General features: G+C 39.3%; 1 protein-coding gene across 2 annotated transcripts in view; it reads right to left on the bottom strand.

Annotated features, from left to right (window-relative positions):
- The window catches only part of LOC112465226, a 102,769-nt gene that overhangs the window by 20,338 nt on the left and 65,908 nt on the right, over positions 1 to 16,523 (bottom strand). For both annotated transcript variants that reach the window (XM_025032694.1, XM_025032695.1), the window contains exons 2-4: positions 13,238 to 13,706; positions 7,386 to 7,616; positions 6,427 to 6,905 (exon numbers count right to left, since the gene is read on the bottom strand). In XM_025032694.1, coding sequence (XP_024888462.1) covers positions 6,427 to 6,905; positions 7,386 to 7,616; positions 13,238 to 13,706 — 1,179 coding nt within the window. The remainder of the gene's footprint in view (positions 1 to 6,426; positions 6,906 to 7,385; positions 7,617 to 13,237; positions 13,707 to 16,523) is intronic.

Here is a 16,523-nt window from a genome sequence, read left to right as displayed (position 1 = left end):
ACGTGAGAGCGGTTGAAAACCTCAATCTATTCGTTTAAGCTTTTTTATCCTCTAGCAAACGTCTTTTTTGTAAAATCTGCAGAATCCTAAATTACAACATGACGCTTGTCATTTTAGCTATTTTTTTTTGTAAACACGTTGAAAAATAATTAGCTTTTTGTGTGCATATACTTTATGTCTGTGAATTATTACGTAATCTGCGGTGATTTACACATAAAGCTGCTTTTAGGATTTAACGCGTGGTTGGAAATGAAAAAAATTACCTTTTTGCCATAAATCTCTCTCTCTCTCTCTCTTTCTCTTTCTGTGGATAAATGAAGGCGAGAGAAGATTGCGAGACGAGCATCGTTTAACCATTCTTCGGAAAGCGAATCGTTTTTCTTCCTACTCGTTCATTAGCATTCAACGCGTTACGGCTTTTCTTTGTTTTTACTGGGGGAATTATTAGACCAATTAGGGGCGTACAAGTACAATGTACGGAAGTTGCAGGAACGAACCGTAAAGTTCTATCTTCTCTTTTGAGTGTATTGCGATCGAACGGGCCGAAAGTTTTCATCGCGACCTTTTACGCGAAAGTGTTCTCCTAGGATTTCAATTTCCAGGATCATTACCTTCGAACAGCGTATTATAAAAATTACAGCTTTTGCATATAGAAGCTGCGAATAAAATCCACAGATATATTATATACGCGCCATTTCTTTTCAATTCTCTAATGAATAGACAGATCATTATAGATTTATTATGTAAAAAATTATATCTGAAAGAAATCTTATACGACATGACGAATCTATATTTAACTTCTATTCTAGGATCAATATTCCTGCCTCTCAAAGCGAATTATATGTTCGGTATTATATATAATTATGTCTGGAAAACATATATAATAATTACATAAGATGTAATAGAAATAAAATAATAAATCGAATAGTATAAAAATAAATATTAGAAGAAAAAATATAAAATAAATAATTAAAAATTATTTTTTAGTACTGTTGATATGTGGGCGTCATTGTAATGTGAGTTATGATGCATATCACACCCCTATAACCCCTTTTTCACTCTACTTTCTCTTTCATTTTCTACTTCAATTCTCAACACCCTTGCGTAAAGATAATCGATTGCAAATGTAGCGATCACACGCATCTTTATGCGGAAGTGGGCCATCGTAATATTTTGGTGAATTTGAGCGAGATGTAAAATAAATTCTAGCACAAAAGAAAATAGAATCGGTGCGGACTGATCCTATTTTCACTTTGGAACTTTTCAATATTCGCCGAACAATCCGCGATTGTAAAATATTATCCAGTTTTTCTATAGAGCCAACGGAATATAACATTTTCAAAGAGTAGTATATATACGCGAAACTCGCCTCTGCATAATAAAATTGTTCGGATTGAGTAAAAAAGTTCTTGTTAATCACGCACAAACTTATAATTATTTAATATTAATAATAAATAAGGTAAAAAATATGTATAATACATAAATAATAAGAAACAAATTACTTTAAAATTACTTTCTTACTGGTGAATATTTTACAATCATCAGTGTCTCTCTATAATCACGCATTTAGCACACATAAAATACCTATGGAAAAATATCTGATTGCTGCATGTTAAAAATATAACAAGAATATATAAGTGTATAAGTAATAATTTAATATCTGGAAATATAATTTTAGACCGATGAATTGAGACAGTTCCTGGTGGCACTTCCTTTCAATGAACGACCACGTCACTCGCGCATTGTTCCGAATTAAGAAAGAGATCCAGCGTGCCGAAAATACCGTCCAGCATCCCACGGCCTTCGCATTAGGGTCAGTTGGTCATCGGTGCAGCATTGTGTCGGGAATACCGAAATTAACCCGCCGCTATACCAGCGGCACCGACCTTGTAATCCGCGCAGAGAACGCGCCGAAACCGTGAAACAATATAGTTAACCACTTCCTCCCCCTGCCCTACGACAACAACATATCCCAGCAGCCCGCGGCCTTACAAATGGGTCAATAGGTGAGACGCATGGAACGTACGTCGAAGTGACCCAGATCGGCGGAATAAGGCGAGAGCGGTCGTGCAACGGCCGCACGATCAATAGCGCACAATCTTGACTTAGAAAACCTACAATGTCAGCGAAGGAAGGCGGCACCGAATCGGGTGAGCGAGATCGTTTGCGGATTGAATGCCTTCGGCATTGGCGACAACAGTCGGCCTCCTTTTTTTCGCGCAAATTTAAAGTGATTACAATAGGATTGAAAGCCGTTTACTCGATGATACTCGAGCAGAAATTTCGACATATTTCGCGGTGGAAATCGCAATTTTCAATTATCAGTTTCTGCTAGTATATGAGATATCCAGTAATCCCGAGATTAATTTTATTGGCAAGTCGGAGAAAGCCAGAGTCGATCTTTCCCCTCTTAGCTTGGATTATAAGGGGAATGAAGGTCTGGTAGTTGCGAAATTACCTACGTATTCAGACGATTCGTAACCTTCGTCGTTATCATTGAGCCATGTCAAGATTTATTACCAATCTTCTTGACAACGGTTTTATCTCTATGACTTCATTCATTTCGATTACATCAGTTCGAAAAGCCGAAGCTTTTTCATCAACGAAAATGACACGCAAAAGGGAGTAAGACGTTTCGCTGATTTCTTTCATTAAATGGCAACGAAATAAAGACGGTCAAAATACAGAAAATATAATATACGTGATGATAGATGTATAAATAAAACAAAAAATAATTTTAAATAATGGGAATAATTTTTCCCATATGTGACAAACACCAATGAGAATATAATATTTAAGAAAATATTAATATTAGTAATAAATATTAATACCACATGTGCGATTTGAATTAATTCGAGTATTCAGATATTCGGTACAGGTATCAGGATGCGGATAGCTTGCGAAGATTTGAATCGTTCAGTCGTCTCGAGTTCAGCCAACGTTCTGTCATAGACATTCGTATTCGAATTAGGAGGAGAATCCTGAATCAAGTCCCCAACCATTACGTGAACGGAATATCTCTCGCTCGAGTGCTCGCACAGTACTGTTGTGACACAATGACGAATATAAACAATCCATATCGCGGAACATGGAAACTGCATAACAAGGATCGTGGTGCCCGACTGTTTATTGATTCGGGCAAGTTCGCTTTGCTCTTCTTAGCGATGTTAACCCGAAAAGCAAATGGATGGATCGAACATGCCTGTATAACGAGCATCGTATAATGCTAGATAGTTATTTATTAGTTTCGCAAGTTTAGCCTTGCTCGCCTAAGTAATGGTTAACGCGGTGGAGGTTTGCGTATTACATAGTTAAATATTCTCATCCTCCGTGCGCGAGATATACGCGAGATGAAAGATAAGCGACGCTTTAAAAAGCGCGTTTGCCACTTATTACGTACATATTTCGTCCGGGAGATAAAAATGTTTCATTAAACGTCGCTCTTTCGGCTAATAGACTGAGGAGACACTTTGGAGTATATGAAACGGTGTACCGCGACCGCGCTTTTAATTATCGCATATCGATTTTTAATATACTCTCTCACGACACGCCGCGCGCATTTGGACGATATATTATCGGTAACCTCGTAATTTCGAAGCCGGCTGGATCCCGTCGCAAATACCAGTTCGCACAAAGTGCACACGGCCATAGCTGTGCACAAAGGACCGCGTATATATTCTGGGTCAGGGTCTCTCAAACTGGGTTGACTCGCCGCCACCGTATATGTGCCGGAACGTGCGAAAACCCCCGACAATTCCGGGAAAGGTCGCGCCATCAACTTGTGACTCACGGGATCCTCCGAGCGCCTCGGTTGATCCCCAAATTCTCCCGTAAAGTCGCAGTAACGGGGCCATTAAGCGTTCGCGTAAATTCCAACTGTGATTGCGGAATTATCGACGGCACGGCAGACCGCATTGCAGAAACGGTCTGCGCTTCTCCACGCACTTTGAAAACAAAAAAAAAATCGCTGGATGGAAATAGCGTAGCGCAAGATAACATTTTTCGCGACAGACAGCGAGAGATGTCACTGTAATGAGATCTTTTAGCAAGGGCAATGAACGAGATCCTCGCGAATTACGATTACGAAATGTGTGACGATTTTCGCGAGCTAGAGAGTGCAGCCTCGGTCCTTGAGAACCGCTGTTCTAGAATATACATACGCAAGCGTTATGCGTGGGTGGAAGGGTAATAACTACGCTACGAAACTTGCCCGTCAGGCGCAATGAACAACGGTGTGTTGTTAAATCGTGCCATTAACGTCCTAAGGACGCATGTCATCGTGTCACCGAGGTATATTCAGCGGGATGAATGAAATTTTTTTGTCATATCTGTTCACGTTGAAAGCTGGAACGGCTTGCGCTAGAATTTGCGTCATGATATTTTTACATTTTGATTCTGGTCTATTCAATTGCAGATTGTTCCTATGTGAAACAGATATGAATTTTTTCTGCCATTTAACAAGGTACAGTACTGATGCGTAAACAAACTAACTGAGAATTAACAGCACGTAAAAATTATATTTGCATGTTAAAGTTAACAAGAGAGTTGATTTTTAAAAACAATCAATTGCTATTGGTACCATTGATATACGCTAAAGCAAATGTAATGGAAAACGCTTTTCAAATGTTAAACCAATTAATTGCAAATCAAATTGTACCAAGGAAAAAGCGTTATTTTTTTCTTCATACTAAAAAAATGTACGTTTTAATAGCACCTCGAAGAGCTTGCTTTCTGAATTGCGGCGGCAACAACGGTACGAAAAGTAACACGCGGAAATAATTCCGCCCATTCGTCAGCAGCGTCGCTCGGTGAACAGCTCCTTCCAAATGCATGAGATTGAAATTGAAAATATGTAGATTTCACGCGCGCCACGATATAGACACATTCGTGTAAAGCGATCGGCGAAGTGTTCGCGTGACTGACTATTGATCAAATCGCTTGAAAATCGACGCCGAAAGTAAATGACGCATTATCCATTCCAAGGTTGTGTATGTGTGTGCGTGTATCTGTGTGTGTGTGTGTGTGTGTGTAAGAGCACTTTTTCAAACATGGACAACTGGCTTGGAAATCGTTTCCAACATATGTTGTATGTAAAATTATGTAGATTTGTCTGAATTTGACAGAATTCTTAGAGTCTGGTGTAACTTCACGAGAATTCTATTTAATCTAATCGCTTAAACGTTTCACCTGAATTATGGACAAATTGCAGCGACAAAATTCTTTTGATCGAGACATGGAAAATTACAGTTAGTAACAGCTCTGTTATAAACGTACAACGGAAAACTATTACTCCCCACAGGAGTACGCATGACGAGTGATAACATATGAGGGGGACGATTGATCTGATCACGTATCAACAGACTAAGCTAGCTCGTTAAAATGCTGTAATGTAAATTACGAAACACTTCCTATCGTGTCATTAAGTGTCGTAAAACTTGTCAAAAATACCGCCGCGCGATGTAATCAGTAACGTATACTTTCCTTTACATCTGTTATGCAAAGCTTGCTCAAGATTAATTTCTCAACGACTTGGGAATGCTAACACACTCGGTCCGTGTATTCGTATAACAAGCTTCTTTTTTTATATGTAAATTTAAAAGTACGTATAATACACGCAAATTAAATAAGAGAGATTTAAATCATGATACGTTTACGTTATCTGGAGATTATGATTGAAAGATACGCGAAGGAATAAATTACAGGGAAAACCTGAATGAAAACTGAGACCTAAATGAAAATGCCTCGCTCGCTAGTCGATCATTTGCATGGCGGGCACGATCTTCATTCACCTGTCATCGCCGAGCCATTCATCTTTATCAGCTGCTCGTTATTACTGCACGTGGCAAGGCCGCTCTGTCGCGTATTATCACAGGGTAGAGCAAAGAAGGGGGTTCCGACCTTCGGAAAGTTTGTGACAGTTTCTCGCGCACGTGGGAATACGCGTAGAACGCGCAGATGATCCGTCCCCGACAAAATAAGATTTGTGAAAGCGTCGTCATGTGGACGGGGAAATTTTACGCGTGTATAAAATTCATCCTTCGATATATCTTTCGAAATCCTGTTACGTCAACCTCGCGTAAACGTGTTCGCATTTTCACACTACCTATTTTTCCGCAGGTTTCCCTCGAACGAATTGTCCGTTCTTCCACGCGGACGAATATTTCACACGATCGGACGGCGCTAAGTATTCGCATTACGGTGAATATTGCTTGCGAACAATAAGCTGATTACGCGCAAGTGAATATTAATTGCGTGTTAATTACGTGCCGGATAATGGACGCTTTTTCACAGAGAAAAGGCACTCACGTTTTAATCCACGTCGTATGGGACGCGGAAAAAAGATCTGCATCTAGTGCAAGAGTATCGTTACGATTTTTTTTAATAATAAAAAATATCGACACGAATAACTCATGACAAGCCACTTACCGGGTGTCACATTTGGAAACGGCTGGCCTGGCAGCGACGGTGGATGCTCGTCTTCGGGCGAACGTTCGGACGCGTATCCCTGGTCCTGCGGCTCGCCGCTCAGTTTGCTCAGCTTTAAATCGACGCACTTGCCGAGCTGCTGGCGATGCTTGAGCAGCTCGCAATCAGGCTTGTGCACCATCTTCATGAGCACGTCGTCATCGACGTTGGTGACGTTAATTATGCACGGCTGCGAGGACGACGAGTTCGACTCCAGACTCCTGCCGCTGCTGTTTCTGGCGTCCTGCTTGCGCTTCGGCAGCGTGCCGACTAGGTCGAGGTCCGAGTTTCGGTGGCGTCTGTCCTCCGAGGACACGCCGCGACCTCCGTATCTCCCGCGGCCGGAATCGACCAGCACGGTGTCGGCGCTGCGATTTCTCTTGACCGAGTCGAAGGTACTGTGACGGGTTCGCACGAGGTCGAGGTCGCTCTGTTGATATCTGAAATCAGCCCGGAATCGCTCACGATTAATCTTCCACCGGGGAGAGATCCGTTTGCGCGCTCGCCGGAAGCGGGAGCCATTTCGAGTCGAGGATCGACGGGAGAACTATTTCCTCGGACTTAAAAATGCGGGAAGTTTCGCCGCGCGCGCGAAGAGGACGTTTGAAGTTAAAACTTCGGGGGTTTGCGCATTTGATATGAGAGTATGCCGCGCGATCGATCGATCGACAGAGATTGAAGTCCAAAGGGACATTCCCGGAATTCTCCAAATTGCCGTACCTCTATTCGCGTCGATCCCCGACAGGCTTGCGACGAAATGTGCATGCGGAACCGTGAAGTGTAATAAATTTCAGGAATTTATTAAGGATAATTAATTCTAACATGAGATTACATGTCGAACGTTCAATGCGCATCGCGCATTTCTCTGTAATATGACACGAATAATTTTTACGTTATTCTTATTCTTGATTATCACTTACCTCCAAGGATCGTTCTCGTCCAAAGAGTCCTGCGATCGGTGCTTAACGAGATCCAAAGTGCCGGTCGGTCCGCTATCCGAGAAGTGCACTCCTAACGAGCGTTTCTTATGTGGTAACGTGCCGAAATTTCCGCTAACATTCTCGGACGAGATGTTATTGTTATCCCGTCGATCTTCGTCCAGCCCATCTTTATCGTCCAAGTGATTTGGCAGCGAACCGCAAAATTTATACCTGTGCAGAAAGAACACAAACAGTTGAATAATTTATTCAAATCTTGAACAGGTCACGAAATAATCAGCAAGAAATTATAAATATGCATGTATCACTTAGAATACTTTGCAGAATAAACTTCGTTTGGGAGTATGTTATTTCGTGATGCGTTTTACACGTTAGATCGTTCGCATTACTCAAGTCACTTCGTTTTTCCCCTCATTACAAGTCTGAAGGAAGATGAAAGCGTCGGGAAGGGAACAAATTTGTAAGACGGAAGCACGCGTTTCGTGTAATAAGTTGCCGTCAGAAAGCGTCAAATTCTGTAGGAAAAATACTTTACGGTAATTTGCATAATCCGCTGTTCACATCGTTTGTACGTTATTTCGTTGATATAATGGGGATGCGAATCGTTTTGTATGACTTCGCTCGTTCCTCGTGTATATGTATAACGTGTATATAACGAAACGCGCAAAATGCGACGCGAATGTAAATTCGCGTGCGTGAGAGAACACTTCTGTTTAAACGCCATTGCTACGCTCGCAGCGGCGCGAACGAAGGTGCACAAAAATAAAATAAAATAAAATAAAAACACTTAAAAGCGATATATGAGGTGCATCCGATGCAACGAGAACTCTGCCGTGACAGCACGTTCGTATGCTATGACATACGTGACATTCGAACAAGATGAAATCGAGTGCACTGAATCGAAATATCGCCATGAGTGATGTTCGTAAGATATCTCGTCATTTCTTCCTGCGCGCGAATATGTCAATAGAATAAACTTGTCGAGGGACATTTTTGATATAAATGTCATGGACAAATCGTCTTTCAATCCATTAGAGATAACGACGAAGTTGAATTCAGCTTGACCAAGCTGATGTCTGCGATGTTGACCTTTTTAATAAAAGAAAACAAAAAGAATTGTACATCGTAGCGTTCTTGAACGCTACGATATACAATTGTTTTTCTTTTCCTTTATCAAAAAGGTCGACATCGCGGTATCAATATCTTCTTTTTTGGGGATACTCTAACAGGAGGAAAATGTCTGCAATAATAAAAGTTATGTTACTCTTCGTATTTGTTCTTTGCCGTTATACGTCTAAGAAATGTCTGAAAATAAGTTGGGGAACATGACATAATCATCGTAATGTCACGACACACGTGACAACGTTTTGTATTTACTCGGCGATCGTATTTGCATGCGTCTCATAAAACACTCTACGTGACAACGGACCGTACCGGGAACGGTATAGGAAACTTTACTAATAATTCGTACGTGACATCATCCGCCGTGGTCCGCTTTCACGCCCGGTGGATAGGCGAATGCCTTGCCTGCACAAACCTTCGTGGCATGCATAAGCGCACAAGCGCGCAGAACATCTGACCTTTCACCGGTCTCTCCACTTACATCGACCTCTCACGTTGCGGATACCTACAGTATAGATCCTAAAAATTCTATCCGGTCATAGAGCAATGATACAAATAACAGTCTTCTAGTACAGCCACTGACAGCTACGGAGGCGATGAGAAACGCAATGTTAAAATAATTCAATATTAAAATTCAGAAAGATATCCCGTTATAGACTCGTGATACCGTATGACCTATTATTAATTTCAATTTAATTCAGTCTTCTTTCGCCGTGATCCTCAAAAGTTTATTTTTTTATTGTATAGATGTAAATATAGAAACTTGAGAGAATGTATCTTCTTACAAGAGGTAAAACATAATCACTGTTGTCAGAAAGAAAATATATAATCACTATTCAAAGATTAAATAAATATATATATATGAGACAATAACGTTGATATTAAATATAACATGATAGCAACTATTCTTTCATAAAACGTTTTCTTTACATCCATGGAAATAAAAATGGCTTTTCGGTAATGTAACTAAAATTCGCGGTCTGATATTTCAAGGCTTAGGCAAACAAGTAACAAACGGAGGGACAATTCCGCTTATGCGTATTACTAGTGTTGTCACTGCCGGGTTAGACAACAGCACTTACGCAAATGAGATCAGGAAGCGCGCGGCCGCCTTTTAATATTCCCTTCCCGCGACTGCTCTTTTAGCCCACGTCCCCGTGTAAACGAAGGTTTAATGGAAGCCGCCCTGGTTCAGCGACTGGCCGACCTTAGAGGTGCTTTAAATTATCTCGCGGCCGGCAACTTGTTACTACCGGAGGCGCCGCCGCCGCCAACCCCATTGTAGGGGTTGCTTGTGCAGTTGCTGCAAGAGAGAACTATGCGTCCAGGAGACGCTGATGCAAGTGGATTCTCTGTTTTGTACGTCGCTGCAAGATGCAGAACAGCTTCCGCGCTAGTAAAGCTTTCCCAGCTTTTCTCCTTTTACTTTAAACGCGCCACCGTTACTTTAAATATCTTGTTTAATTCAATTGTGTTGTCGGAGACGGAATTTAACAAAGTAGTACGAACTTGGACAGAACTATATAATCACAGCTAAAAGTATTTCTAAAATATATTATTACTCATTAATTCTGTACAATTTATTTCAATCAAAATATAAATTTATATATTTATGTATATGGATAAAATATTAATTAATTAAAATGTATAGCAATTTTTTTATTTATGCTCTGCCTTGAGCACGACAAAATGTAACGATGTAAAAGCTTAATTAAGATGCAGGTAAGCAAAGGTATTAGATTAAATATCGTAAGACGCCGACCTATATTACGAAAAATGGTCGGGAGTTTGGGAGAACTTATTAAACTTATTAACGAGGCGTCTGTCCTTGACGGATTGGATAATAGTTTTTAGATGGTATATCGCGCGACCAACCGGTTACAGTAAGATCACCGTCAGTCATGGTTTCATCTTACCCAGCTCGTTATTACAATGACTATATGCGAGACGCAAATAATTATTAATTTAATAACAGGACGACGTGCGCGGTCGACTCATTTTCTGCCGACTTATCATCGTCATTTATCACCGTTATCAACGTCGAATATAATTCACCTTCGGATTAACGATCTTGGGCCATTGTCGGCCGGGAGCTTACTCCGTTTAGCTTAGTTAGGCGAACAGGAGTAAAGGAATATTATTGGCATATACAGCGTCATGTTTTCACGACAACCTTGTTATTGCTTAATCGTCTTACGTATATAACTTAGCACATCACAGTACACAACACGTCGATGAAGGATTCCGGAGCCGAAGTGACGCGGGATTTTGCACGTTTTTCTATCCGACAAAAAGCCCTCCTAGCGACGCGACGTCTCGTCTTCTCTCTAAATTTAATTAGCATGTGCTTCCGAATTAAAGAGCTTTATTACTTGGCAACTAATCCTATTTGCGTCTAAGTATAGCTATTCATGATTTATAAGGAGATATCGCCTCGTAATCCTCGACGGAATAATCAAGAAGACAACCTTGCGAGAGAGGAACCCATCGATCGATTCGCAATCAATCTTAGTAGATTTCGCTATGTCAATTTTTCGCGGAAATAATTTTTTTTATCTGTTTTACTTTATTAATGAGTATCGATTACCGTAAATACGGTAAATAGCTAAATAGCTTAGGTAATTTCTTGACGACTCTCCTGGGTATTTCAAAGCCATCACACAAATTAATGCCATGTGTCGATCAAACTGTCCATCAATGAGTTAGCTTTGTTAATAGTTACGAATGTCATTTTGATCGACAATTTGATGATATTAATTTATGTGATAGCTTCTGAATATCTTTGCTTTGTTAAAAGACTTGACGTTTCAATACCATAGTTTTCTCTCAGAATGGTCAACGATATTTTCCAAAATAGTTTTCAATTTAGCCAATTTGAAGAGTATTTATTTGTTACTTATAATTCTTGGGGGGGGGGGGGGAAACGATCAGAGAAAAAAGAAAGGTTTTAGAACAACAATTTAAATTTTAATTTAAAAAATTAAATAAAATATTTGCGAGGAAATTAGGTGATTTATTTATGGAAAGATGTGAGAGTTAAGTGAATTTTTTTTCAACAGATACGAAGAGCTTGTGGACAAAGAAGTTTAGAGGTGAAGAGAGGCAATGTCTTATCGTTCCACGGGGATCGTGGGTAAAGAAACAGTTCACACCGACGAATGAGTTCCCCTCTTTACACAGTTGACAAGCATTACACGAATGCTGTGCAAACAAAGTCACTTAATAGTACTTTAAGAAATGGAAGAAAAATATTTTAATTTAATTAGTCATTAAATCATAAATTTTAATTAATCTTTCTTTGGCAATATCAAAGTAATTGCATTGATAAAAATTTATCGTATAACGTGGTACAAAATGATAGGAAAGACATGAATATAATCAAGCGCAAAAATTGCGAGAAATATATATTTTTTAAACAACAATGGGAATATTAATCGACTCTACTGGCCATTATGGCAAAATAAAAATTTATTTATGTTTGTATATATATTTTATATATTATATTAAATTAGTAGTATAATTAAAATAATTCTCTAATGTCTTTTTACTGCAAGATGTAATAATTTCATAGATATTAATAATCATAAAGCTAACAATAAGTGTAATCATTAATGTCATGCTTCAATTTAAACGATATATTCCTACACCTTGTTCTGAACATGTTCATAACCCACAGGTAAATTTGTGTTAAGCAAACTATTGGCGTGATACTAGCAGTGCCTTAAGGGTATCAGACGAATAATCGATCGTGAATTGACCTTTCCCTCCGTGTATTGCAACACAACTATTCCCTGTAGTGTTTTCAATCGTTTTTCGTGCCGTTCAAAAAATTAACGAAGTTTGCAAGGCTAGATTACAAAGAAGATCTAATCTGTCGCGAGAGAAGTGTGATTGAGACACCTTGCAGCCTCCTTTTTCTCACGTAATGTTTCACAATATTTAATTCCAACTACGTAGCAACAAGGTACGTACCAGCTTCATGTTTATGTATTATACGTATACTTTTTATTTTCTTTTGAATCAAAATGCATTCCAATTTTATACTTATGCATTTCTTTACATCTACTTTAATATTTCTTTTGTAAAAAATTCAACGCAATAAGAAAAAATTACTTTTCTTTCAATCTTTATAAAAAGAGTTAAGCAACTTTAATATCGAATATTATAGATTATGCAAACATTGTTTAGCAAATAAGCAAAATGTTAAAATATCCTTTTTCGTTTAATTAAAAATAAAAACCCTCCCAGCTTAAGTTAACGTGTCTCTGGTAAATTTTATCGCGTAAAAGAGTCACGGTGAGGTCTCGCTTCGCGTGTACTTGCCGCGAGACACTGCCGTGTCTCTTGATATCTTATTGTGTACACTAGAGTAGAATTTTTATGATCATAAGTACATAATGATAAAAATATTGTGTGTATGATTAAATATATAAGATTATATTCTTATGGGTAATGTATTGAATAGTGTACTTTTTACTTTATTATTATCTAGCTATTTGTGCCATTCAAAGTTTCATACTAGATGACATCTTCTTTACAAGCGTTTTAAAAAATTTCGATAATACTGGTCATTAGTGACCACCATTCAGAGTGCAACTAAAAAATGCTGGTCGCAACGGTGATTCCCGATGACTACCATGACGGTCAATGTGTTAAAAAGAATGTAAAACTATTTTCGGTAATGGAGGAGATAACAATTATAAATGACCAACCTTTCTCTCTGCGCGCTGGAACAGGGTACCAGTATCTTTCCCATACTGTTGAGCTTTCCCTTGGGGTCACATAGATTTCCGGAAGATTGAGTGCGTCGGCCAGTGAGGCCCTTTCCGTTATGTCTGCTAAGATTCGAACCCATTATCGATTCTTCGGTTGCCTGGATTTGATTCGTTTGGTGGTCGTCCTCGCGACGGTTCACGGCATTTCCGGGTGTGTTCTCTTTGTTCGGCCAGTCGAAGTATCTGTCGAGCGGATCCTTGGCATTGACCCTGTAGGATATCGGCTGCGACGGTGGGGGTGGCGCCGGCCGATTCCTCTTACCGCCGGAAACGACCGGTTGTAACTGAGGCCGGCAGCCGCGGCGACGATTGCTCGATTGCGGCGATTCGCCGTTTACTGACAGCCTCTGCGCTTTCCAGCTCTCCTGATCGTTGCTGGTGGACGGTACCGTCACTACTTCCTCACCTGCAACCGTAAAGCAATGTTATTGGAGTGATACCGATCGTTATAGCCATTTCGAAATTGAAGTTCTCGCTTTTTGTCCGCCCGCGGGCGGCTTCCGGATAACGCGGCACATCACGAAATTGCATCCGCGGCTTCGGTTGGACATTTGATTTTATTTTCAACCGTTGCGCGGCGCGTATACGTTTGTACGAGATTGTATTTGCGTTTGGAAGCAACGTCTTTTGCAAAGATAATATCGCGTACTCCAATTCGCGCGCAACTTTTTATTACGTCTCGTAGGATGTGTCACACATTATTATATGTGTGATGTATTCGATTCGTAAAATGTTTATGTATCCGCGATTTATTTTATATTCTTAGCTCCTATAATTTTTTAATAAACCAATTAAATAAATTAAAGTTTCAAACCAGATTTTAGCACAGTGCCAAGATATTTTATTTTGTACGTTAGAAAATTTCTATTCGCGCATTTGAGTTTCGACTGAGTGATGTTTTACAGCGATAACGTCTCTCACAGAATATCTGCATCTGAACATGTTTGCAATTCATGTGGTTTTGCGTAGAATGGAGAGCTTGCCATATATCTGGCAGTGTCCGATTTGGGCACTTAGTGTCCCACAATTTTATAAAATAACATTATTCTAACTAAAATGTATAAAAATTTATTTAATTTCGCATTTAATATAGAATCACGTTTAAGTTCGCACAAATTCGTTGCAATTAAATTAAAATCCATTTTTTATCGTAAAAATATTCAAACATTAATAGTTTTTAAACTAACACAAATTTTTTGTAAATAAAGTTCCAAAGGCGCAACTAGAGTTTTATTCTTTGTATTATTTCAATTAGACTTTACTCTTATAAAATTTTATTCTCAGGTAGTTATGATAACATTAAATGTGCCTATTGGAAATTGACAAATTTTCTTTGTAAGAAATTTCTCGACAACGGAAAGATTGTGATTTCAAATCATGGCTGATCTGTTGAAAACAAAATAATCTGCATAAACTTTGTATATTTTGTCTCTCTGATCGCATTTCGAATAATTAATACTAATTCTTTCAGTTTTCGCAGCGGTTGCAGAGTGCAAGTCGTATTCGCGTTCACGGCGAGCTTAGTGTTATGTCTGTAGAGCACGTTTCGTAGCTGCATAACCGAAGTCCGAGTCACTAATAACCACCGTGCACGAGACTTATTGCATAACCGTATTATTAATGCTACCGGCATGCATGCACGTACATCGTGCGCCTCCGCGAATCCAACGAACGGAGCTGGATCGAACGCCAGACTCGTATCGTGGTTGTTGTGTCTACAAGCGGAAAGTTTTAATTTTCGACGCAAAAGAAACAACGGCGGTCGCTATGGAAGAATGCGAGCACCGGTATTGTAGTCCGACTAATTCATCGGCGAATCGCACGCGCGTGAACTACGATTTGTTCTGGCGAAAGCGAAATTGTGTTCCGAGTTCACATCGCACACGTACATTGTAAATGTTACTTCATAAAGATGCAAAACTTTCGGAAGAGTTTTCTGGGAGAACGATCTATTTCTGAGAAAGGAGTGTTGAAAAAATTAATTTAATTTAAGGATTTTAATTATAGTGGAAGGTGTGAGCAAACTTTTGGTGTTTCTCTTGAAAAATATACATTTAAATATCCAAGTAATATTTGGATAAAACTTTGGTTTTAATATAATATATAGTTAGAATGCACTTCCTGTGCCATTCATGACTCTCGCAAGCGGAAGGTTGAAATGACTCAAAGAAAGAGTCGGTCATTAACACACATGAGGAGGAAATGCCTGGGAGTCATACTTCGCATGCTTGTACTTGATTTCTCGCAGGAAAGTATTACATTAGCAATTCTACGGTAATCGGGACGATCAACCGTTAACGGTAATCGGCTAGTTCATAGATCTGCAACATCCGTTGAACACAATTGTTAAAACTAATTTACGGATTAAATTGTGGGCGCATAGAAGGGATAACGCGTGTGATTAAAATGTGCTTTCTAAATAATAATCTTAAATATTTCCTAAGGAAGATATTCAAATTCTGGTGAAATCTAAAATAGATTTCTAAAAAAAGACATCCGAATCACCTTAGATATTTATAAACTATCGAAGAATTAATTCTAAATATCTTTTCAAAAAATAGTTTACTTTAAAACGAAATAATACTTTTCAAAAATATTTTTTCTATCTACAAATGACATAATCCCTCTCTAGTTTTGTCACCGTAAAACCTGAATCTTTTATTTTATCATCTTGTTCGTGCACCGGGTGTATTTTCTTTGGATTATTCGTAGCAGTTCCGTTCGACGTGTATATACAACTCATCTCAGATAACGTCGTCGTCGTCGTCGTTTTCGTCATCGTTGCTGTTAACCGATGAAATCGCCATTTTACGGTGTAACCAAGGGAAAGAAGTAAGAAGTCGAGAATCAGCTGTAACGAAGATGTAGCTCTTGAAGAGAAGCTCTAATCTTCGCATCCATTTAAGAGAGAGAGCGCTGATTTACGCCTCCTCGTAGTATCGTGGATGCTACTCTTTCGGAGCTTACTTTATAAAGAGTCTTAAGTGAAAGGCGTCTAAAGGTACATTTATTTAACTTAATAATACGTGGTCCTCGGCCGCACATTATCTCGCATGCGAGCCAATGTGTAAAAAAACTTCTTTAACGTGCACGCGAAATCACCGTTGCGCTGGTAATTGCCATCTTACCAGTGCGTGACGCGTTTGTAATGCGCGCGTTTGCAATAACGTTAAGAAGAAAAAGATATACACATGAGGTGGCAAAAGCAATTCTTTTCGTTTCG

This window comes from Temnothorax curvispinosus, unplaced genomic scaffold (genome assembly GCF_003070985.1).
Source record: "Temnothorax curvispinosus isolate PA1 unplaced genomic scaffold, ASM307098v1 QBEX01015018.1, whole genome shotgun sequence".
NCBI lineage: Eukaryota > Metazoa > Arthropoda > Insecta > Hymenoptera > Formicidae > Temnothorax > Temnothorax curvispinosus.
The sequence above is the reverse complement of the archived record's forward strand: the minus strand, read 5'-3'. Positions and strand labels throughout refer to the sequence as shown.